The sequence below is a fragment of the Oreochromis aureus genome, linkage group 22 (assembly GCF_013358895.1).
Source record: "Oreochromis aureus strain Israel breed Guangdong linkage group 22, ZZ_aureus, whole genome shotgun sequence".
Classification (NCBI taxonomy): Eukaryota; Metazoa; Chordata; class Actinopteri; order Cichliformes; family Cichlidae; genus Oreochromis; species Oreochromis aureus.
In genome coordinates, this window is record NC_052962.1 from 36576514 (window position 1) to 36602432 (window position 25919).

Sequence of the window (25919 nt, forward strand, 5' to 3'; positions counted from 1 at the left end):
AGGCTCTTTTCTTTTTTTAAAGGGACAGTACCCAGCCACTGGTACAGATATGGTGATGACACCTGGGTCAAAATCGAAGCCCAAGAAGTGAAATCTGTCACTGCTCACAGTAACGCTGTGGATAAAAAGTTCACCAGGGAGGATACAATGGATAACAGTTTGACTTTTGACACACCGCACACTTATTTCCACACTGTAATCCTCATCCTCGTGTAAGTGAGAGGGAATGATCTCTTGCCCCCAAGACATTTTGTAGGTTTGGTGGCTCCTTAGAGTACGATGACCTGGATGACTGAGAACCTTCACAGATCTATTTTCAAGCTGGGCTCAAAGGTCATAGCCAAGCTTTTTTCAATACACTGCTCAGCTTTCTTTATCATAATTGTACACATCATGGTTTTGTCAGCTTCATTTCAGAGAAATAATTTTTTGCAAGATGAGAGATTGTTTCTCGAGACTTTCTCCAACTTTACCTTGCTATGCAAAAAATGATGGTATTTGTTTAAGAGATATACAGTGTGTGTGTGTGTGTGTGTGTGTGTGTGTGTGTGTGTGTGTGTGCGTGTGTGTGTCTGTGTGTGTGTGTGTGTCTGTGTGTGTGTCCTCAGTGAACTGTATCAGTCTCTGCAGTATCTTCCAGCTGCAGCAGTCAGTTCAGTTTCTGTTCAGTTTGACTGAGGGAGGTTTTTGTACGACTGTTTTTCACTGTGTGCTCACCCACTGACTGTTAGGATAGTGCCAACTCTGACAGTAATAAACTGCTGCATCTTCAGCCTGGACTCCACTGATGGTCAGAGTGAAGTCAGAGTTTGATCCACTGCCTGTAAAACGAGCTGGAATCCCTGATACTCGAGTGCTAGCAAGGTAAATGAGCAGTTTAGGAACTCCTCCATCTTTCTGTTGGTACCAGTGTAAACGGTCGTTGTTATAAACATTCTGACTGGTCGTACACTTGATGCTCACAGATCCTCCCACAGCAGAGCTCACTGCTCCAGGCTGAGTCAATGTGTATTGTCCTCTGGACTCTGAGGATACAGAGACAAAAACATAAAGCAGCTTCATGGTTTTGTGGGCTTCATTTCAGAGGGACAGATGTTGATAGAGGAGAGGAGTTTGATTCTCTGGACTTTACCTGTGAAGCAGCAGCAGAGGAGAGTCCAGATGAGGACGCAGATCAAAGTCATGTTTTTGATGAGGAGGATTTCTGTGGCTTCTGTTGTGATGAAGGACAGCTGTCAGTCATCCAGTGTTCAACTCTCAGGACTATAAACTCTCCCAGAGCACTGGAGCATGGTGCTGCTGATGCAAAGTGCCTCTCTATGGAAATCATCTGACTGACAGAAACAGGCAAGTTAGAATAGAATAGAAAGCCTTTTTTGTCACTATAAAGTTGTACAATGAGACAAAGACACAAAGTTGCGGGGGGGTGGGGGGGGTTTATAGTCAAAAAAATTGAATCATCATAAATACATTATTTTATATTTATTACTTTAATTTTTTAGTCTCACTTTACTCTTATTGTCATGGTTTGCGAGGCAAGCCGCATGGTGTTATGAATGAAGGACCAAGATGCAGGCACAGGCTGTGATGCAAGTGAGCTTTTATTCCAACAGGTGAAAACACAAACCAAAGCAAGGATGGCAAGAACAGAACTAAGAAAACCTAAACTGGGAAAAATCTAACAAACAAGACTCAAAACCATACTCGCAGGATAACACGCAGAAAGAAACACAGGGCATGATGCACAGAGAACTGCAGACGGACCGACGATGAGTACTGGAGAACACACACTAATATACACAAAGGGAAATGAGGAAACTGCACAGAGGAGGGAGACACAGCTGAACCTAATAAGCAAGTCGAGACAGGGAGGACGCAAAACTGAACACACTGACATAAGACACAGACCTTCACAATAAAACAGGAAACTCAACACATGTGCAAAGACACAGAATAAGAGACACAGGCTTTACACAGAGACCTGACTAAACTGGAACAGAGGGAGCATGGGAACCAAAACCTAGGAACTAGAAATCATAGCAAAAGACATAACCAGAATAACCTAAAGCATAAGATAATAATAATTAACACAAAACACTGGGTCACATGACCCAGGACCATGACACTTATAGCACTAGACTTAAATAATAAGGGAAGGATTCTGGATCAGCACCATGATGAAAACTTGTGGCCGTAGTATATACAGTATTCTGAAGAAGGTATAAAATGTCACCGTGTGTGTGTGTGTTTTATGTGTATGGATTTTTTAAATTACTACTCATCATATATTACTGTCCAAACATGTCTTGTAAGGACATGAGGAGGAAACAGTGACAAAGGGAGCTGTGTAAGGCTGTTAAAGGCAATAGATTCCTCAGCAGCTGGATTAAAAAGAGCACAGGTAACAATAACACCTGTACCAGTTGTTGCAAGCAGAGGTGCTCAAGTATAAAAACAATAATAAACACAATGCTAATAGATTAATGAAATACCAGAGTGTGCCCTGTTCTGAGATGTACAGCAAGTGGAGAGTGATAGATGAGATGAGGAGATGGGAGGAGGAAGAGGGGCAAAGAGTGACTCACAGGCAGAGCCTAGTTTATTTCCCACAGTTTTGCTGTTTAATGCTTCCAAGCGCTGTCACCAATCTTTGCATTTTATTATCATCTCATAACACTTCTTTAATCAGCTACCATCTCTCCTGTGGACTTTTTAATGTCTACAGTCTCAAAGCAACACAGACCTCCATCACTATCTGCAGCAGCAGCAGCAGCAACCCCTCAACAGCAACAGTGTTGTTGTTATTCAGCCTGGTTCTATGTGCCCCTTTTTAACTTTGAGCACCCGTCCCTTCAAACATCTCTGCACGGCCCTGCTCAGAATCATTCATCTGTTTTAAGCTGACATTTTATATGTTTTGTAGAATAACAGGACAACCTGTGAGACTGGAAAGACTTGAGTTTCATGCCCTGAACATGTTATTTTCTGTTTTGTGATGTAGTGTGTAATGCTCAGCAGTATTATCATTTTAACTGGTTCTGTGCATGATCTGAAGACACTAAGTGTTTGTGAGAGAACATAAAACTGTTTTGATGCATTTGTGAGGTTTTACCTGATGAGTTTTAAGTTTTGTGATCGTAGCTTGAAAATTAAATTTAATGTTTAGAGTTATGAGAAAGAAGGTGGAAGCATTAAAGTGATGTATCTTAACATTTGTAGAATGTAAATGACCAAATTGGATTATTGGAATATAGTTTTATTGTGTTTCATTGATTTTTATGTAAAAATTATAATATTAATATGTTATGAAATTATGATTTAAAGAATTCATATTGTTGAGTTTGTTTGCTTCAGAGTCAGAGAGCCGTGTCTCTCTACAGTCAGAGGTTTTTGTACGGCGGCTCAATGAGTTTGTATCACTGTGGTACACGTTCGGTGGAGGAACCAGACTGGATGTTGGAAGTAAGTCAGCTTTAGAGCTTTTTTTTTTTTTAATCTAATTTTCTTTTCTTTTCTTTAATTTCATTTAATATGAAAGGCTAGGAAACGTTTTGTGTAACTGATTAATTATTTTATTCATAAATTTTGTCCTAAGAAACAAAGTCAGCTTTGGAAATTAATATTCAGACATTCAGGACTATTTCCAATGAAAATCTGGGATTTTTCATAGTATTAATTATTATTTCTAGTTCTGATGATAAAGTTGTATTTTGAGGGCTTGTAGGTTTAGTTCAGTCTAACAGAGTCAGAGAGCCGTGTCTCTCTACAGTCAGAGGTTTTTGTACGGCGGCTCAATGAGTTTGTATCACTGTGGTGGACTTTTGGTGGAGGAACCAGACTGAATGTTGGAAGTAAGTTTATACTGTTTTTAAAGAAGTTTTATCTATTTAGCTTTACTACAATTATATCAGGGAGGCTGACTCCATCAGCTTTGCTCAGATTTTATGTTGATATTTCTGACATAAAGACAATGATGTGTAAATAATATAAACTGTAATCATCCTGTGATTATTTTCTTGGTTTACATCACCATTAATGTTTCTAGGATGAATTAAATGTTACTGTCCTCAAGTTAAACTGCACAGAGTGAAGATAAAGATCTCTGGTGTTCTTATTGTATCATATCATTTAAAATTGTCATTTAAAACAATGTAAGCAATAAAACAAAACACACATGAGGTAAGTAGTGGTATTGAGTTTCTTATCCAGAACAAGCCGTTTATTATGAAGAATTGATGATGTTGAAGCTTAACATCTTTTAAAATTGTTGACACATCTTTGATTTTGTTTTGTTTTTTTTATTTCCAGTGTAGTTTGAACATATTTCAGGTCAAACTGTGTGATGATTCTCTCTGTGCTGATATGCATGAGAGCTTTCTTAAAGGGAAGTGAAACAATGAGTGAGTTAATGACTGGTGGAGCAGAAAAAACACCTGACAGAAACTTCTTAACGGAGAAATTCAAATTGAGGTTCCTGTCCTCTAAGCTGATTTGTGTTTCCTAGGTGATACCCGCCCCGCCCTGACAGTGTTGGGTCCCTCCAGTGAGGAGCTGAAACAGGGGAAAGCCACGCTCATGTGTGTGGCCAACAAGGGCTTCCCCTCAGACTGGAGTCTGTCCTGGAAGGTGGATGGCAGTGGCAGCATCAGCTGGGAGGAGAGCAGGAGCCCCGTGGTGCAGGAGAATGACGGCCTCTACAGCTGGAGCAGCACCCTGATGCTGCCTGCAGACCACTGGATGAAGGTGGGCTCTGTGACCTGTGAGGCCACCCAGGGCTCCCACACTCTGGTCTCAGAACCACTGAGGAGAGACCAGTGTTCCCAGTCCTGACCTGACTAACTGTGACTTTCATGCTGGTCTTACTTTCAGTCTGCAATCTGTAGCTTTTTAAAAAAATCTAATTTCTTCTCTCATTTTTAATTGCTTTGTTTAAAGTTGGTTTTAAAAGTTTTAAAGAATAAAAAAATATCTACATTAAATAAGAACCGAGTGTTTGTCTTACTTTTGTGGTGATGTCAATTTTAAACTCTAAATAATGATTTCCAGGGTTCTAATTGGAAACCAGTGTGCTATCTGTAGAAAGTCAATATAAGTCAGTAGAATTAAGTCACTTTCAATACATGAAGTTAAGTGAAGTATATTTTAAAGAGTAAGTGCAAAGGGGATTTGAGAGAAACTGCCATTACTAAGCAGGATATTAAAGACATTACATATATGCAAATTCATTGCATGCCGTGTAATGAAATGTTTCAGCATCTTGCATTTTGTTGTATAAAACACTGACTGTGCAGGTGGAGTAGAAAAGCGCTGTATAAGAATTAGTCTATTCTCGTGATCAGTGTCGGGGTAGGTATTTTAAGAAGTAATTTAATATATAGAGGGGTTTTTTTGTTAAAAGTAATTCAGTACGTTATTTTTGTGTTTTTTTCTGTAAAATCACCTGAAACACACCATGTCATAACTGTCATTTAACAATATGAACTTGTAGGCTACAGTCTCTCACACCAACATAAATCCCTATCCTAATGAGGACACACATATTTTCTTTCTCTTGGCATTTAGGTATATGAATGCAAAGCCAAAAACACAAAGTAAAGATTAAAACCAGCACACAGAGAATTCAAAGTGATCATCACAGTGATTCTACTGTTAAACCACAAACAGGTAGAAACAGAGGCTGCAGCCTTACTGCTCATGCATTTGTTACCTGTTGACGTTCAGGGTCTGGCTGCTGGGCTGGACTCAGCTTCAACATCAACATGGATTCTTGGTTAGCTTAGCATTAGCATGCTGTCTGTGCCGAAGTTGTGTTAGCAGCATAATGTTTAGTTACTTTGTGCTTTAATAAGTGCCTGCTAATATATGCTGCACTGTTACATTTAATGAATGGAACTATTTGTTCAAAACAATAGTGAGTAAATAATGATCATGAAAATGCTATACTGCAGTCCCTATCCAGAATTTTGCTGCATTAAGTAGTTTAATGGGAATGTTTCGAACAAAATGTTTCATTATCAAGATTAGCAGTGGAGCTACTGAAAGTTTCAAATTATAAAATTGTGCTTTGGAGCTGAAAATAAAAGCTTTTCCTCACATTTTGAAAGCAAAAATTAAAATTTATTAGGGTTGACTAAAACATCTGTCCAAAAGCAAATGCGGAAATATATCCAGAGATAAAAATGCCAGGGAGCCCTGAATCTAATCTGTTATGTTTCCTCGTCTGCAGTCCTCGCTGATTGACCTGCCATGTCTATGTTGTGTTTTCTTTTTCTCTCCCGGTCCCTCGTTTCCTCCTTTGCTTGCTGGTGTGTGTGTGTGTGTGTGTGTGTGTGTGTGTGTGTCCTGCCAAACCAGGCCTGAAGAGTTTTCCTACCGTGGGGCCAGCCATACCTGAGGAGTAATCACACTGACCTGCTGCTGATCAGCCTCATCAGGGGAGCTGCTTAACAGAGTAGCTGAGCTTCAGTTGATGCTGGATCCTTGTGAGAAACTCCATCAGTCTCCAGCTTGCACTGTTAAAGTGTTTTGGTGTTTGTCACTTGTGTGGATTGTGCTAACGGCTGCCTCTGTGGTTTTCAAGAGAATTGGATAAACGAGTGGAGAGAGTGGGACATGTTGTACACTATATCAGGGTTGCATGAATCTTAAGTTTTATATTAACATTTCTGATAAACTGAAATAAAAACATAGTTATGTGTAAATATTATAAACTAATCATCCTGTGAATATTTTCTTAATCATTTCTTTACATTTTGGAAGTTGATTGTTGATCATTTGAATGAATGTTTTGTAGATAGTTCTGCCACCTCCACAAGAGCTTCAGTAGCTTTCTGTGGGAGATTGGAACATGGTCCGTTTCACCAATCTTCAGTTGCTGAAGCTGCTGTGTGGAACTGTGGCTGTGAGGTGGTCAGAGCTTGTTCTGGCTATAATGCCTGAACCAGATGTTGGCAACTACAGGTGAAGACAGCCATCAAACTGAAGGAGTCCTATCAATTACATTTAACTTGTTTCTCCCTTATTGCTAAAAGCATCACAATATATAACTTTTTACATGTGGAGGACAGTGAATAGTGAAGTGTGGTTTGTACTGTGGTAGTGTTAAGGTTCAAAAATATGGGGAAGGAAACACAGGAGGAATGCAAGTAACCACACTGGTCCAAAGGGTAAAGACGATGATTTTAATGAAATGACACGCGTGGGAGAATGAGCGGACTCTGTAAGCAGACAGCCCCACAATCTCATCCTCCTAACATCAAAATACAGTTTTATATGCATCAGAGTATATTTAGTGACGCCCCCTCATTGCGTCATCACATACATCAGCTTCAAAACCACAAATGTTCTATTTGACAACTTTAAGGCACAATTAAAAGTACACTGGCTTCCATCTTCTCCCCGGTGGTTTCCCGTAAGCCAGCTCAGCTCTCGCATCGTGCATCTACTGCTTCATCAGTCAACTTTCACCTACACCCTAACAGTGTGTGTGTATGTGTGTCTGTGTGACACGCGTGCGAGGGGCGTGCATGCTGTGTACTGCGACGTGTCTGGATGTGTATGTCTCGCCCTTAAATGCTCTCTTTGCTTTCAGTTTCACTTCTGCAAAAGCTGCAACTTCAAAGACATAACTTCCTGTCTCATTTTGGCACCGAGTGTATTTTCCTGTCTCTGCCCTCTACACAGAGATCATAAAAGCATTAATAACATTTAAATTATAGATTCAACTCAACCATTTAAAATGGTTCTTCTTTGGACCTGTAATAAACATGTTAATATTTGATTATGATAACCCCTGTAATACAAATTATAACCTAATGCCAGCACTTCAATAAATGCTTGGATGAAATGATAATTAATGCAATGATAAAGATGATAGTTATGAACAGTAACCCTAAAATAATTCCTATAATTCTACAGTAGTTTTCAAATCAAATATTAATTGTGCTGTTTTGCCAGGTTTAATATAGTTTAGTATTTGTAACATAATGTCAAATACAAAGTTATCAGATTAGCATTTATCACATCTGCTAAGGCAGACGGCATGGAGATGAGAGAATGTGGTCCAAATGGAGATGGAAGTTTAACAAAAGGAGAGCCTTGGTTTTGGCTGCCCAAAAACACTACAAAACAACAAATGAAGGGGTACTGTGAAAAACTAACAAAAATCTAAACTGGGTAAAGCTAAACTGAGACTGAATACAAAGAATACAAAGAAAAAACAATATAGAACCTAAGACCTGAAGAAACCTGGGGGGGACTTGGAAACACAAGGAGCGATAAGCAGATGATCAGGTGATCCGACGGGGACCACCTTCTTCTTGTTTTGTTTTTTTTTTCTTTTTTGTGGTTGGCAAACAACAATGTGGTGCATTACACCGCTAACAGGCTTGGAGTGTGGACCTGAATTCCACCCACCCCCCCCGCCAAAAGAAAACAAAACTAACGGATGCATATTTCCTCATATCCTTCTATACAGATTTGTCTGTTTTACAAACTGAAGTAAAGCCATGAAACTTTCACATCTAGATTTCCTGTGCAACAAATCCCTTTATCCAGCTCAATGTTGTTTTTCTTTGGGATGGAAGTGACTGGAAAGGTAAGTGACTCATGCTGTAGGTGACGCCAGATGCCGGAGATTGGGCGGAAAGAAAGCAAATGGTAGCTTAGAATTTAACAAACTTTTTTTCCCCCCAAACTCCCATTATACCAATTATACCAATCAGTTGTCATAGAATTAACCACATCTGCTTAATCATCTCCAACACCTTGGAAGACAGCGGGGAGAGTTTAGATGCTCTCCAAGATTACATCGACCGGTCCTTCGAGGACATACTTATGAAGAAGGCCCAGAGCGCATCTTCCCCGGCAAAAAATGAGACCCCGTCATCGAAAAGAAGTCACACGGCAGACTTCCTTGGCACAACATCACCTGCCAGCAGACATTACTGACATCCTGGAGTCAATCGACAAGTGACTGTCCACCTTGGATGCGAGCAGTGGCGGTCCTAGCCAGTTTGGCACCCTGGGCGAACACTCCCTCAAAGAGCACCACAGAACGACACAGGAAATCATTCCTGCCCGTGGCCATCTCCCTGTACACTCCTTCATCTAACACACTGTAAACACTGAAATGGTTACACCCTTTTTACACACGCTCTTTTCTACTCTGTAATATTCTTGTCAATTTTCTTGATATTTATTTATAATCACTTCTGTTAATCCTTGATATTTATAATTGAGTGATCTGTATATATTAGTGCTATTTCTTAAATGTGTAAAATCTGTAACATAATGTATTGTTTGGAGTTTAGTCTGTTACTGTTACTATTTTTACCATTTCTTCTTGAAGCAACTGTAACCCATAAAATTTCCTTAGGGATTAATAAAGTATTCTGATTCTTAATGTTTCAGGATGACCTGCCATTATCCAGTGACACATCTGCTTACCTGTAGCTTTGCTCATTTCTCCTCCTCTTCTTTTCTCTTTTTTCTAAACTGAGCACCTGATGGCTTTGAACTTTTCTTGTCCATCTTCCATTGGTTTTAATTTTGCCAATATGAACACCCATCCCCCAACTCGAGGATCACCACAACATAACCTAACAGACCTACACCTTAGTTCACAGATTCGCTTTGTCTAGGGTTTATTTCTGGGGTTAAGCGCAACCCAGGATTCAAATCATGAATACATAATGGGCTTGGATTTACAGCATTATGAATGAAATCTGCTCTATTTGGAAGCAGCCGGCCCCCCTCCCCTTTCAACAGATTGTGCGAGACTTTAAATCATTAAACTGTAAATTATAAATTTATTTTCTTACTCTTCCTATATTTATTGTTTGTTTACACAGTAAATTTCCTAGTGTTAAATCAGCAGTGTTAAAGTGTGTTTACTCTAATAGAGTCATTATAACAACAGCTGGAGCAAAACACCCCCCAGTGTGCTTGATAATTTGCGGAGTTGAAAGACACAGTGTCAGTGTTACTCTTCCCACCACAGACTCATTTTCAAACCGAGAGGATTTTTCACGACGCCATTTTCTTCACGTCAGTTACATGGGAAGTTGTTCTTATTCACTTAATAAACCAACAATTTGAGATTTTAAACACAAGTAGCGTGTTAAAATAAGGTTACATTCCTTTTGTCCATGTTTATTATATATTTCATTTTGTACCAGAAGCAAATGTGACATTTGTCTGTATGCTAACGTAAGGTTGTTATTTTTGAAATTGAAAACCAAAGACCAAACTCAACATGAAGCCGTGTGTGTGTGTGTGTGTGTGTGTGTGTGTATTCATCCACATGAGTGGCATGTGGCACTCAGATGAGGTGGGCCTTGCAAACATAGGCATCACATTTGCAGCATTTTAGGCTTGCTTTGTTGTTTCTAGGGGCACAGAGCTCACAGCTCTTCCTTTTCTGCCCATTTGCTTGTTCGCAGAGAGCAGCAGCGGTTGGGGCTGGGGCTTGCACACTCCTAACCAGACTGGCAGAGGCTGGTGTGTGGGGAATGTGCTGGCACCATTGAATAAGAGGAGTCACCAAGGCTTTCCCTACCTTTGCTAGGAATAGTCTCCTCTTTAAACTCTTCCCCTAATTCCAGGTTGGGTCGATGGCTGTCCACACCACTTATGCGTTGTAAGCAGACACATCAAGGATGTTGTGGAAGAGTACCACAGGCCAGCAGGCTGTCAGTCGCTTGCAGGTGTATGTACCAGTAAAATAAATATATTATAATAACAAAGGTCAATCAAATGGACCGATAGGGCTTTGGAGCGTGATGTCACAGGGGTGGGCGTGGAAAGGATTTTGGCCCGATCCGCCATGTTGGGGGTCTAGCGCAAGTGAAAAGGGAGCGAAGGCACACACAACAGCCATGGTTCGTATTTGCTGTGTGGTCGGCTGCAATGTTCGATCGCACGACCGGCAAGAGAATAAGCTTGAAAAGGGTTTGTCTTTTCATTCTTTCCCAACCTGGAAGCAACATGAGGCAGCTCGTGTATCGATGTTACCAAACGAAGGCGTCTAGCCTGGATAGCAGCTGTGAGACGAGCTGATATCCAGCTCTCTTCCATCTCCAAATATCTGTTGGTGCTCAGGCGGTTTCATTCGGTAAGTTCTAAATATGTTCATATCACTCTTTATAGCCTATTAGTTTTATTTTCGATGCGCTCTGAGGTCATAGCAAATTAGAACAAACATCCTACTGAGTGATTTTGCAGAACTACCTTCTCTTTATAGAGTTTCATATATTTGGCATTATTGCAGCAAACCAGCCTATGAAATGGATGAAACACATCGTGACTGGGTTCCAGCGCTACATAAGGGACCTGCTTCAAACATACCACCATGCCAATCAGATTACTTCTTCCATGTGAGGGTGAAGAGGTGACCCTTCTGGATAAGATGGTGAAGGTTTGCTGCGTTTGGTGAACAGTGTGGTAGTAAAACCAGGGAAAATGAAACTTGCTCCTGTTAAATATTCTTAAGTCTTTTGCTGTATAAATAGTGGTATTTTTTTTTCAAAAGATACAGTAAATAATGTTAGTAGTGGGTAATATCATGTAAACACTGTCATGATTTTATGTAAACATTTTGTCTTTTGTAAACTATAAATGACATGGACTCTACATTGTAACTGATGTGATGTTCTATAAAGTGGTTTTAATAATAAAAAAAGAGGCAAAAATTTGTTTGTTTCTTTATTCAACTTTTGAACAGTGGGACTCAGTCAGTACATATTCAGTAAATACAAATTATTTACATGGCAGTGCACTACAGGTATAAATCTAGACCCCTATATAAAACATTATGGCATTATAGCAGTGACAACTCCTCCACAGTAGCAGGTGGGATTTTGAGGACGGCTCCTTTTACCTTTCAATACGGATGGTCTGTTTATGTTTTGATCAAGAGCCTTTTTTTGGGCAGCTGAAGAGGACAAGTCTATCTTATGGCCAACCTCTGGCTGTATCTTGGTCACATAACCCAGCAAAACCCAGTATGCAGGTTCATCTGTAACAGGCCTTGTGCCACAGATCTGCACTGTTGCTTCTACATTAAACAGAAGAGCAGTGACATGGCTGCAGGTCTCCACGACTCCGGCCATACAGGTGCAGTGGGCGGCTTCAACCTTCCCTGTGATGCTCACAGTGACCCATGGCTGCAATGCTGGTTCATTCAGTCTTTGAGAGTGCAGTACCTGAAACACACACAGACAAAGTTCATTTAAAGACAAGAACTATGAGCCAAGGCCAACATAAATGTGTTTTATCTACTTTATCATAAATGTAACAGTGTTTAGAAAGTTAGCACATACATGTAATTTTTCATTTCTTTATGCATCCATCTATAGAACGCTGCATTTTATAGGGTAAATCAGCCTGTTCTCTGTCAGAAACCTGCCTGCAGAAAATGAACCTAAAGTATGTAATGTAAGGATGTAATCACTTTAGAGATGGAGAAAGCATAAAGTGACAATTATGAATCACTTAATGTGATAAGGAGATTCTGCAGGGCATTAATCAATGTATGAAACTAAAATAAAATGTATTTTTAGTGACACAAGATACAAATATTGAAGCAAGATCTATAATTAGAATTATTTATAATAAATATGAATAAATTATTGCAATTTCTTTAACCATAAAGAATAACTAAATCCTTCAGGACAATGTCTCATCAATGCACTGAACTCACTATGTTATCCCTCTAACAGCCTCCACATGTTCTCACTGTAATTTCACCCTCATGAATGAATTTATGCTGCACTAATCTGAATGTTTGCAGGGAAATCAAACACATTTCACACGCAGTACTCGAGCTGACTTACCTTTGTTTGAATAACGACTTGTAAGCGCTGACTCCACAGATAAGGTACGAAAATATGTCAGGCTACGTCAATAGCGGTTTGGTCTTCAGGGTTTCTACTCCACGGCTGTGTTTCATTCGGGTCCACATTTCCAATGTACGCTATTTCTGCAAGTACCGCTGCTTCGCCTCTGGACGCAATCGGTCTCTATACCATCCGTTTTCTTTGGAGCTGCTTTTAAGCATGATTCTTGTCGTCGTCGTTCCAACACAGTGTCCGTTTTGAGTCGTAGACCCCGAACATGGCGCCGCGCTCCCACAATGCATTGCGGCGTGACGTCAACTCCAAAGCCCTATACGGCAATACCGTGATGATCCACTTGGTAAAGTAAATCCTTTGGGAATCTTTCTTGGCCTTCAGACATCAATTCTGATGGCTAAATAACCAGACGGGACAGGCAAAAAATAAATAAATAAATAAATCTTTTTTTCCTCAGGTGTTGAATCAGTTGGCTTCTTTCTTCCTGATAATTTTGACAATGCAACAGAATGGTTTCACTTATTCCACAGCGATTACATTTCCCTGTTTGATGTTTCCCTATAATCAATAGTGACCTGTTTAACCCAGTGTGTCCAAATGTTCCTTTTTTTTCCTTTGAATAGAATAAAACTATCTGCCTGTCCTCTCCTCCTCCCACTGCTTTTGCCATCTTTCCCTCATTTTCTGTTTTACCATGCTCTTCATTTCAGCTTTGCTAATACTGATATTTAAATCAACTTGATCTCCTTTAGTAGCCTGCTTTGCAATTTTATCTGCCACCTCGTTGCCAGTAACACCATAATGTTCTGGTATCCATACAAGTTTAACTACCAGTCTCATATTTATTCTGTAGATCGTTTGTAAAATCTTAGTTAACATGTCTGGTCTAGCTTCTGAATGGCTGTTATCCAAGCTGGCCAGTGATGAACTAGAGTCCGAACAGATTATTGTCCGTAAAGGCCTGTGTTCCTCCACCCACTGAACAGCTAACAATAAAACATTTCCCCTGGGTACACTGAAAGTCCATTATTGAGCCTTTTTCCTACCTTTTTTATCTAGAATTCTGTAACATTGAATGCCACACCCACTTGATTGCCTGTATTTTTGATCCATCTGTATACATTTGTACAAAACCAAAAAAACTGATTATGATCGGGGGGTGAGGTTACTAATGACTGACAAACATGCTGTGAAGTTGAAGATTTATTAGGCTGTCTTTTAAGTTTTGTTCGAAAAAGAATAACTTCATATAAGAAAAAATATATATATAAAACATGCAGGACACGTTAAACTAGTTTTTTACTTAAGCTGCAAGGCAGAACAAAATCAGGGCTGTATCAAGACACGGGGACTAAACCCCGATTCAACCAGAACTGATCCGGAATTAAAACAGGACTACAACAGTTCAAAATCTGGACTACTTTAGGACTTAACCAAGACAGAACCAGAGTCAAAACTAGATGATAGTAGCACTGAAAATCATCATAGACCTGCACTACACTGACAACACCTCTTTATTGTGGTAACATGAGACTGTATCTTCGAGGCTTGAATTTTGCAAACCTATCAATGACATTTTCAGGGTCAACATTATTCAACTATTCTTTTTCAATAGATAATATGATGAGTTACTAGTTTGTACCATATTATTTTTTAATTCTACCAAAGTACACTATTTAGATTCAGAAAAGGTTATATAACTATTTAGCCTTGCTGTGCAAGCAAGCCTGCAAAACTTAATAAATATAGAATTTGAAAAATAACAAACCTAAAAAGTTACACTAAGTACCAGATACATGTTCTGATGAGTTTTGGCAAACAACCATTTGACTAACATGTCTGTCTCACCTGGCTCTTGTTCCCTCTCTGTTCCTCTCTCTCCTTCTCTGTTCCTCTCTCTCCCTCTCTGTTCCTCTCTCTCCTTCTCTGTTCCTCTCTCTCCCTCTCTGTTCCTCTCTCTCCCTCTTTGTGCTGACAATCAAGCCAAACACCAACATCATCAAATATACAGTTGAAACCAGATATTTACATACTCTTCAGATAAAAATACAAACACTCTTTTCATTGTAAAACATCAAATCAGACTAAATGTTTATTTTTTTAGATTGATAAATATATAAAAAAAAAATTTGTTAAATTTAACAGTAAAGAGAGAAATTGTATGTATTTCTTAATTGCAAATGGCACCCAAATGGTATTCAAAATTGAGCCACATTTATGGAGCTCCACAATTTTTTTCCTGGTGTTTTGGTTGACATCTCTTGATTTTCCCATGTCAAAGAAACAGGCTCTGTGTGTTGGGGGTGCCTTATATGCATCCACAGGTGTGCCACCAATTTACTCACATGGACTCTACTAACCTATCAGAAGCTTCTTGAGCTCAGAATGGAATCGTCTGGAGTTTTCTTATTAATTAACAATAAACTTAGTGTATATGTACTCTTAAATTTGATGAAAGTGATAAAAAATAGACAGCTCCCTCTCTCTTTATTCTGACATTTAACTAATTCAAAAGATATTTCAATATTTATTTATCTAAAACAAAAACGTTTTCTCTAAATTGATGTTTTACAGTAAAAAAAAAAATGGTTTTATGTTTTTTCCCAAAGTGTATGTAAATATCTGGTTTCAACTGTGAATAAACTGCTGTCTATTGAAATTCCTCTTGTTTTGCATAGAAATATACTGAACAACATACAAAGCATAATATATAAAATAACATCTACCTGAGTTTTTTCTTTGAACTAAGCCCCTTATGTCCATTGTTGTGTTCATCAGTACATAACTGAAACCCATTTAGAGTGCTTTGTTTAGCCGTGGAGGGTAACAACTGAAAATATGAAATAAATAATAATAATAATAATGCATTGGATTTTATATAGCGCTTTTCAAGGCACCCAAAGCACTTTACAATGCCATTATTCATTCACGCTCACATTCATACACTGGTGGAGGCAAGCTACGGTTGTAGCCAGAGCTGCCCTGGGGCAGACTGACAGAAGCGAGGCTGCCATATCGCGCCATCGGCCCCTCTGGCCAACACCAGTAGGCGGTAGGGTAAAGTGTCTTGCCCAAGGACACAACGACCAGAACAGAGAGGCCGGGGGTCGAACCGGCAACCTTCCGGTTACAGGTGCCCTTCCCAACCCCCTGAGCCACGGTCGCCCCCATAAACACACATGTTAACTAAGACTCTCTAAAAAAAACAGCATTGTTGTTTTGGCTTTTCATTTCGCCATTTGTTGATTCACTGGAAGAGCAAGTAACGTAATATGGGTCAAGTGATCAGTTTGATATCAATCTTTTGTGATACACCGTCATATTTACAGTACGAATGATTTGCTTTGGTACCTGGTCAAACTTAAGCTCTCCTCTGTCTGCCTGTCTGCACTTCTCCTACAGCAAATTTGCAGGCAGCAGCTTCTCCCCCCTCGCTCATGTGTGCTGTGCTCAGTCGTCAAGTGCCTGAGCTCGGGTGGTACCAAAATCATATGGCAAGCCATCAGGGCCAAAAATCGCCACTTTTCTAGTCCGTTTGATTAAGAAATGGCGTAAAAAACGTTGTTTAATCATTCAAACCGCCGTAAAAAACGGCATTTGTCCCAACAGAATGCCGTTTTTTATGCCACAGATTGGCGCCTTGAACGCCCCATCTGAGTGGCGGAAAAAACACTGTTTTTATCTGTCTTTGAACACCGCTTTTTACGTCACTCAGCAGAAAACGCCGTTCAAAGATACATAAAAATGCCTTTTGTGTCAGCTGTGACGGTGTTTAAAATGCTGTTTTCTTGAAATTATGCAGGGCACTCCCCATGGTTCCCTCATCCAATTACTTTCAACTAATTTCACCCAATCAAAGAAGAGGAAGTGCAGACCACACTTTAACTTACATCTTAGCAATTAGATTCTGCCATCATGCATTATTGCTTCCTGCTAGTTCTGTTTACTTTTCTCTTCTTTTGTCTCCACTTTTTTCACCCGTATTTGGTGATCCGGCGCATGGCTCGTTTGTTTACGTTAGGGATCAGCTGTTAGCGCTGCGACCTGCAGCTGCGTTACCGGCAGACAGATCCGACATCCCCAGTGAGCTGAGGAGGAAGAGACGGGGGTGTTGTCGTCCGAGAAGGAGACATTACAGACCATCTCTCTCTTCTGTAACCATTTGAAATGTGAGATCGCTCCCTAATAATATTGAGAAGCTAATGACGCTAACCCGGTCACAGAGGCACTGCCCGGTACTCCCTCTGTGAATAGGCTGCCCAGCTTCCAGCTGCTGTGGGTTCACAGGACGAGAGACAGCGGTGAGAGGAAAGGAGGGGGACTGGCAGTATTTGTTAAACGACAGATGGGGTATCCCTGGGCACATTGCTGTGAAAGAACAACTCTGCAACATACATTGAGCTGTTAGCTGTTAGCATGCGTGGATGCAGCCTGTGATTCTCTCCACTCTGTGGTCAGCAGACTGCAAACGCAATCTCCAAGAGCCCTTCTGCTAATATCAGGGGACTTTAATCATGTCTCAGTTGACTCCACACTGCCCACCTTCACCCAGTATGTGACCTGCCCCACCATAGGCAATAAAACATTGTACTTACTGTATGCCAATGCAAAAGTGGCATACAGTTCACCCCCCGACCCCCCGGGAAGATCTGATCACAACCTGGTGCACCTTGTCCCTGTATACGAGCCCTTAGTGCGCAGGGAGCCACAAATCACCCACACAGTGCAGAGATGGTCCGAGGAGAGCCTGATAGAGCAAATAAATGACAGAATGATTTTTCTGAAACAAGTGGAGACCTTAACTTTGATCAAAATACTGTTTTGCTCAGTTTAAAGTAATATCACTGTATAATAACCTTCAATTTTATTGGAGATTATGTATCGGAATTTCAGGAGCAGGACCACGCCTCCAAACACGCTCCTTCCGGCTGTCATCTATATAGGTTCCCCCAGTTCTGCAAGCTGATCATTCTCGTTTGCGTGCCCCACCCTCCCTCCCTCCTTGTTCTCCATTCTTCAACTTCTTCACTTCTATGGGGATCTGCCAGGCCCAGGAGCCATAGCCAGTCCCCTTCGAGGCCTTCCCCAAACCGCAGCTCAATTCATGTCCAAGCATTCACTTTTACCTACTAAAACGCTGTCAAACCTAAAATGAGGACGTGGGCCCAGTTAGTCAAATAATATTAACATCATCTCAGGAATATTTTTGCCCTTTCAACATGCATTAAACAAAAAAAACCCAAAACAGATATGCAGTTTTGAATCAGACCTGTATGTACGTAAATAAGTAATCTCAAGTACATGAAATAATTGTTTTCCTTTTAAACTGGAGATGTCTTTGTCAGTGTCATCATAGTACTCTGGAAGTCTTACACAAATTTGAAACATAACACCAGAGAGTGAGACATCACAACATTGCACATCTCATAACTAGTTTACCTGTATGACATGAAGTTATTAAAAAAAATCCATGTATCTTGGTTATGGCTTCTCTCTGATAACTGTATATACAAATCGCCTGCAGTGTGCATTATCTTGACAAAAGTATAACACATAGGACCCGCTGGTGTCATGTAGTGGAGGAGTACAAATACCTGGATACCCATATATACCACGGACTGAAATGGAAGATCAAAACAGAGCCTGTATACATGAAGCGGATGGGCAGGCTGTTGTTTGTAGGGAAGCTTGTGTGTGCACCAAAATGTTGGAGATGTTCTGTCAGTTGGTGTGAGTGTAGTGCACTTTGTTTTGGTCTGCTTGGATCAGGAGAGCTAGCTCTGTGATGCTCTGCACTTCTGAAGCTGAGGTGTAGAGGAAGTGACAGAACAAACTGCCATCCATCATGGATATTCCTGTCAACCCACTGCACCACGTACTTCTCTAAAAGAGTGACTCAGGTCTGTTGCCCCAAAAGATACAGGAAATGGACTGATTTCCATGACAGAATAATGTCTGTTTTTAATGCAGTTTCCACTGAGCGCTTGAAGATCACTGACATCATGACTTTTAGCCTCAGTGTTTCATTGTTTCTCCATAGTCACTGAATCTTTTGATAAAATATATTTTGATGCCTTTAGAGGATGTAATATTTCAAGTCTTCACAACTTTACACAGAGGAACATTATTCTGAAATTGTTGCACAATTTGTTAATGGAGTTTTTTTGTAGCTTGATTAACCTCTGTCCACATTTCCTTCAGAGCAACTCTGCTTCTCTAAGATGTTCTTTTAATATCAAATCATGTTACTGACCTGTTGCCAAGTAACCTAATTACTTTTAAAATGTCCCTCCAGCTGTTTCTTTTTAGAACCACTTATTTTTCCAGCCTTTTCTTGTCTCATCCCAACTGTTTTGAAACATATTCCTGCCATTAAATTCAAAAGGACTTATTTTTAACAACATAGTCTTGTTTAAACATTTGACATCTTTTCTGTGTTCTACTTTGAATAAATAATGGCTTTGAGATTTGCAAATCACTGCTTTCCCTTTTTTTAATTTACATTTTACACAGTTCAGTATTTTCAGAACTAGGTTTATACAATCTATCTGTATGGGAAAATGTAATCTGCTCTCTAATGTTAACTCTTTTTTTTTTTTTTCTGTGCACTGTCAAAACACAGAAAACACACTAATCCACGTTATGTCCACTGGACTGTATTGAGCCACTTCAAGACCTAATATAACATATTTTTCTTAATTTAATTACTTACTGTAAATGTTTTATAGTTGTGTTTATCAATATCAACTGCTGTAACTTTTATATAAGTTAAGTTTACTATATCGAGATTCAGTTTCAGTTGTAAACCTTACCACTTTCATCTTATACACTTTAAAAATCACTCATGTCGTGGCAGATTTCTTTTGATTACATCACCTTAGTAATAGTAATATAATTTTCTCACTTAGTTGTATGCATGTGCACTACAAATGGGCCTTATGCTCTACACACACACTTGACACAGTGGGGGCCATTGTAATGGGAGATGTTAAACAAATAGTGAGACTCCTTCTGCTTATCCTTAGGTGATGACCAAGCAGAAAACAAGGTCATAATTCTCACTGAGGGAGTAGGTTTTAAGGATGGTATAGTCACAAGGGGCAACATGTAAGAGTTGTGGAATGTTTTTGTCTGTGTGTGTATATAACATGTGAGAGCAGCAGCTATTGTCAGAGACTACTATGTGTAAGACCAGAGTCTCTCCATATTGCAATATGTTATTCAACCACTGTAATATGCTCACTGGGGGTGTTTGCAAGTTATTTAATATTTCAACAACATTCAACAAAATTGTTTATTGTCAGTGTTACACAGCTCCTTCTTTTATCTCCACTAGTCCATGGTCTACATAGTACATATGTATTGTAACTTTTCACAATACTGTATCCAGTCATCTACATAATTTAAAGTGTTTCCAGTTTTGCTATTATGTTTCAGTCATTAATTGAACTGTTTCAGTGATATGTGGAGTCCAGAAAGTATATTAGGCCACTGATAAGTTCAATACCATGACTCAATCTGGGGCCACTTAGTGGATTAAATAGTTCTACCACTTGCTCCATCATAGGACCATCCAGAGTAAATTCTTTGTCTGGCACAGTAATTCTCTCTGGCCAGTCAACCAGCAATCCCAGCTCATCTGTCCCACAAGCACCACCACCACCACCAGAATCTGCACCTGAGCCCTGAGCAGTAGTCATCTCAGTCTCCTGTCACACCACCATCAGCTGTCCCACCAATAGTCTCATCAGCAGCTGCTGCTCTGATCTCAAAGATGTCGTGCATGGCAGTTGAGGGTCGGCCTTGTTGCTCAAGGCTGCCTCGAACAAAAATCTGTAATGGGCTCAAGTGTCTCTCTGTCCGCAAGCCATGATTGTTCCACTGTTGAGTGAAGTCTTTCAAATCTCTGTTGATCCTTGGGAGATAGATGTAACGGAGAGCCCAGAGGTGCATCTCATTGTCAATGTCAATGATGCCTTCCTCCTCCAGGTGGTGAAATAAATCAATGTAGACATTATTCATTTCTCGCCACAAATCACCCCAGAGCCTCTCAATTCTCTGATTGTGGGTACTCCTTCCTCTTCTGCTTCCATGATCAAAGCCTCTGAAAATGTTCATCATCAGGCAGACAGCATTGTTTTCACCTCCTCTGTCTGTCCTGACCCTCGAGGGTACACCATAGGATACCACGGCACTGATGAAACTTGTTAAAACCGTACTGCTACGGTTGTTGTTTGAGGCATGAAGGAAGACCACATGAATGACAATAGCCCCATGAATGACTATCCTCCACCTAAAACCGTTGTCCAAAAGAAGTAAAATAATATTTATGCTTTGTTATTACAACAATGGAAATGACCTAATTTGCTTGTTTGTTTACCTTATCAGCTTGTGATTGCCATCAATGTGCCACAAAGAGTTTGGACCTGCCACCTGATATGACCTTCGTTATGGTCTTCGCAAAACTGCTCTAAGGGCAGCTGCTCCAGGATTTATCCGTAACATGCTTGCTCGAACCCTTCTTCTCTGTACACGTAGTTCACGTACTCGCAGGGAGGCGCTGACAGCCTCTGGACCAATTTGTTCATTGCCAGCGACAATTTCCTGCACAAGCTCATCCAAGGCACTGTCAGTCAGTTCTGCATACAGTGATGCACGGGTGAAATGATACCGCCTGAAATCACAGAAAAAAACCAGAGTAATTTATCACTACCATAACAGCACATTTAAGTACTTGACTAGTGGTTCACATTCAAATATAGTCACATGGTTTTCCTTTTTTAAACGTTCACAATACCTTTCAATTGATTACACAGTGTTTGTGTCACAAACAACTGAAAGTCACACTGATTTCAAAAGTCACTGACCGCAGACGTCTTCGAATTGTACGAACTGAAACATTCAGAATATCTGCCGTTTGAGGTGCAGTGAATCCACATGACTTCAGGAATTAAAGCTGATCCGGAGTGATAAGGTAAAGGGATCGACCTCTACCTCTGTTCAAAACCACTGGTGCCTGGTATCGAAAACAGCCTGAAAATATATCAGCGTTTGGTGTATTTGGAAAATAGGTTAAGACACAGTCTTAATTTGTTTCATGCTTTAGATGAGTCAAGGAATCCACACAATATGTGCTCACCTTGTTGGCTATGCTGAGTAGACAGTCCGACCTCCTGAATCAATTCTGCCAACTCACTTAGAAGTTGATCTGCCATAGTTACATTGATCAGTCTTCCTCTTGCCCATTGAAGGCTTCTCTGTATTGTCTCCAACTTAAAAAACATTAAAACAATTAGTACTTACTTAATGTTATATTTTCAGACCATGTTAATGTTATATTTTCCCCTGTAACATTTTATGCAACCATTAAATATTTTTGACACAAGCTTTTCAAAAAATCCTTTTAAAAAGTTTATACAATTGTATAGTGCTGTTGTTGTTTAGAATTCCAATATGAGGGCAAAGATGCAGCCACATCAGAAGCAAACATGTGGCAAACAAATGGCAAACTTTTACTCAGGCAGACTTCATAGAGTCCAGAATTAAGTGCCCATTATATGGTGAGTGAAAACACAATCCACATCACTTACAAAACGTCCTTGTTGGGGACGGTGTATTAAAAATTTTCTTCTATGATGGCCCTTTCCAACAACGAGAAATGGCTTAAGAGGCCATTTCCACCCACCCCAAACCATATGAAAAAGTGAACATGAATCAAAATTTTACACACCAATAGTATGCACGTCCATAAATGTTAATTTATCAACCAACTTATCTACAGTGCAATATAAGTTCATCCAGTAGTAACTCCTAAATGTTTTCAAGCATGCTTGGATCATACCTCCTTAACGCTAACTGTAGCACATCTGACCCAACATCGTCCATCAGCAGCCGCCATGTACAGTCATTAAGAATGTTCCTGCGCCGCGAAATGAAAATCCTCCAGGCCATACTTTGTCACGGTCTGGGTGAGTCAAAGTTATTTTCCACAGTGCCTTCTCTTCTCTGGGTGCTGGCTGCTGTACTTCATCGCTCCTCCGAGGATCATCACCTGAGACTAATCAAGCTAACTGTATTTAAGACCACCGTTCACAACCAGCCTTCACCAGATTATCTGTTAACCCTATGTTAGTTCTTGGCCTCACGTTGCTCATACCTCTAGTGCAGGGGTGCTCACACTTTTTCCGCATGTGAGCTACTTATAAAATGACCAAGTCAAAATGATCTACCCACTACAAAAATCCAAAACATATACTTATTTATAAATATATTGAGGATTCTTTATATCTACAATGTATATACATGCATAACCATAATATCCAATATTTCACAACACAATTAACTATGTAAATTTTTGTCATTACCTGAGTTTACTCTGATGACTTGCACTGAATTGAATCAGCCAGGGATGCATAGTCCGGACAGTAGCTGCTGACGGCCAGCCTCAAACACACTTCAAATGTTCATCAGTCATGGTGGAACGGTACTTGGACTTAATGATCTTCATGTGGGAAAATGATGACTCACATAAATAAGTGGAGCCGAATAACGCAGTCAAAGAGGCAGCACATTTCCTCATGTTGGGGTACTTTACTTCTGTGAGTAAGTTCCAGAACTGTCCATGATCTCTGGACTTCAGCTCAATGTCGGCTTGTAGTGTCAAAATCTCATCTTCCACTCCAGAAGAGTTCAGGTGAAATAGTTTTGCAATTTTTGATGCGAGTGAATCGACCTCAGCATCTTCCCGAAAAGGATAGCACATGAAGGTAGCGACTGGCTCGAGCAAAGAAAAGTCTTGAAAGCGTTTGTCAAACTCTGACAGACAATTGTCAATCTGCTCTGTGTAGCGTGCACTGTCAAGTTGCAAACAGGCCATCCTTGCATCTCCAGCTCTGATGCCAGGTTTTGAAAGTTTATCAAATCATGGCGCTGCAGCTTTAAAGAGAGATGTTGCATCTTTCGTTTGAAAGCATTAACTGAGCTGATCATGTTGATCACTGTTTTGTCTTTTCCTTGCAGCTCTAGATTAAGGTCATTCAACATGTTTGTCAGATCGGTTAAAAATGCCAAGTCTAACAGCCACTGACCGTCATTAAGTTGCATGTATTCTGCTTGTCCAGCTACACGGAAAAACTCCTTAATCTCCGGACAGAGCTCTCGAAATCTTTGCAGGAATTTCCCTCGACTAAGCCACCTCACGTCAGTGTGTAGCAACAACTCAGAGTGGTCGCAGTCAGCCTTCTCCAGATGTGCACGAAATAACCGTCTTTGAAGAGATCTGGTGCGAATAGAACAGGCGATCTTCGTTGCAACATTCATGATCTCCTTCATGTTGAGCATTTTAGCGCATAACGCTTGTTGGTGGATTATGCAATGGTAATTTAGGAAGTCCGGGAAAGCATCGTCCTGCCTGCACTTGGCAATAAATCCATTCAAGCGGCCAACCATTGCGGGTGCTCCATCTGTGGTAATAGACACCAATTTGTACACTGGGAGCTGGGTTTTCTCGATAAAGTTTTTGAACGACTGAAATATGTCCTCTCCTCGCGTCTGTTCTTTCATGGGCAGGACTGTTAATAGCTCTTCTTTTGCAGTGATATCAGTAAACACCATACGAATGAAAATGCACACCTGGGCTGTGTCACTCACGTCCGTAGATTCGTCCAACTGCAGTGAGAAACACTGGCAATCTGGCAATGTCCTTCCAAAGTTGCTGGGTTAAATCCTCCGCCATGGCTTCACAACGCCGTGTAACTGTACTTCTTGACAGCTGGAGAGCTTTGATCGAAGATGTTATTTCTGCCTTATTTTTAAAGTCTCTGAACAATGAGTCAGCTGCTTCAACAAATGCCTCTTTTACCATCTCTCCATCTTGAAAAGACTTCTTGTTTTTAACGATGATTTGACTCACCCGGAACGATGCTTCGGTGGCGGCTTTCGCTTTTGAAGTTTGTTGTGTGAAAAATGACTGCTGTCCGGACAACTGGGATTTTAGTTCCTTCACCTTTTTCTTTCTTAGCTCGCTTTTCGGCGGGAATGTAGTGTCGTATTTTCCGTGAACAGTTCGAAAATGCCGCTCCACATTTCCCTTCTTTGGCATTGCGATGGTAGCCTGGCAGATGAGGCAAACGCACTTCGAAAATGACATCGTGAAAAAAAAGTCCTCCTCCCATTCCGTATGAAAGTGATACGTTTTGTCTTCTTACTTGGTCCAGCTCCCTCACTCATTTTAACCCTTTCTTAGGTTTAAGAGAAAAACCGAGAGCTAAAATTGGAGTTAACTCGCTGACTAGCTTGTCAGTTTTACTACACTTCGCGCCGCTGTTTGCGCATGCGCAGCGACCTAAGCGTCAGAAAAAATCTGATGTCATCTGACTGGCTTCCCTGTATCAATCAAGTGACGGGATGGATGATAGGCTGGCATCTATTTTTTTAATGCCATGCGATCTACCAATACTACCTTTGCGATCGACTGGTCGATCGCGATCGACGTATTGAGCACCCCTGCTCTAGTGCTTACCGCTGTGTTCTTGTCTTCTTAGTTGCTTCATGGACAACCTTTCACCCTCGGAATAGCCTCACTCCTGTGGATGCTGATCTCTGTTTGCTCCTCAACAGCTGATAACCTCTCACTCTTTTTACTCCATTCCTGCATTCCCCCACCTGCAAACAAGTAAGACTGTTCAGACTGCCTCTTTGGATTTATCCTGCCCCTCTTCCAAGACCCTCCTGAGTCTGCTCTCCCTCTGTTGCAGTACCTGTAGAAGCTAAGCCTACACTTGAAGCCACTGAGGTGTTTGATGGCAGGGGTGAGGTGATGCAACTGTTATGAATTAAACTTGTAACAGCCCAATAACTCAAGGCATACTTATCTTGTACGTTTCACATTGTTTTTGTATTCATCAGTTTTATTTGTTGTTGAACAGTTCTCTTTATCTAACGTCATTTATCATAACAGCGCCACGTTTACAAACTGTTTGTTTCTTCCGACCAATAACACCCGGCTTTAATTACATCTACCGTAAATACATTTCCATAAACACACCATACGGAAAAACACAAAAGGTG

The 25919-nt window shown here is 40.4% G+C and overlaps 1 gene segment (V, D, J or C); it reads right to left on the minus strand.

Annotated features, from left to right (window-relative positions):
• Positions 1-680: 680 nt before the first annotated feature.
• LOC120435473 lies at positions 681-1187 on the minus strand. The segment is given in 2 exon segments: positions 681-1025; positions 1133-1187. Coding segments are annotated over 2 exon segments (375 nt in total).
• Positions 1188-25919: the final 24732 nt, after the last annotated feature.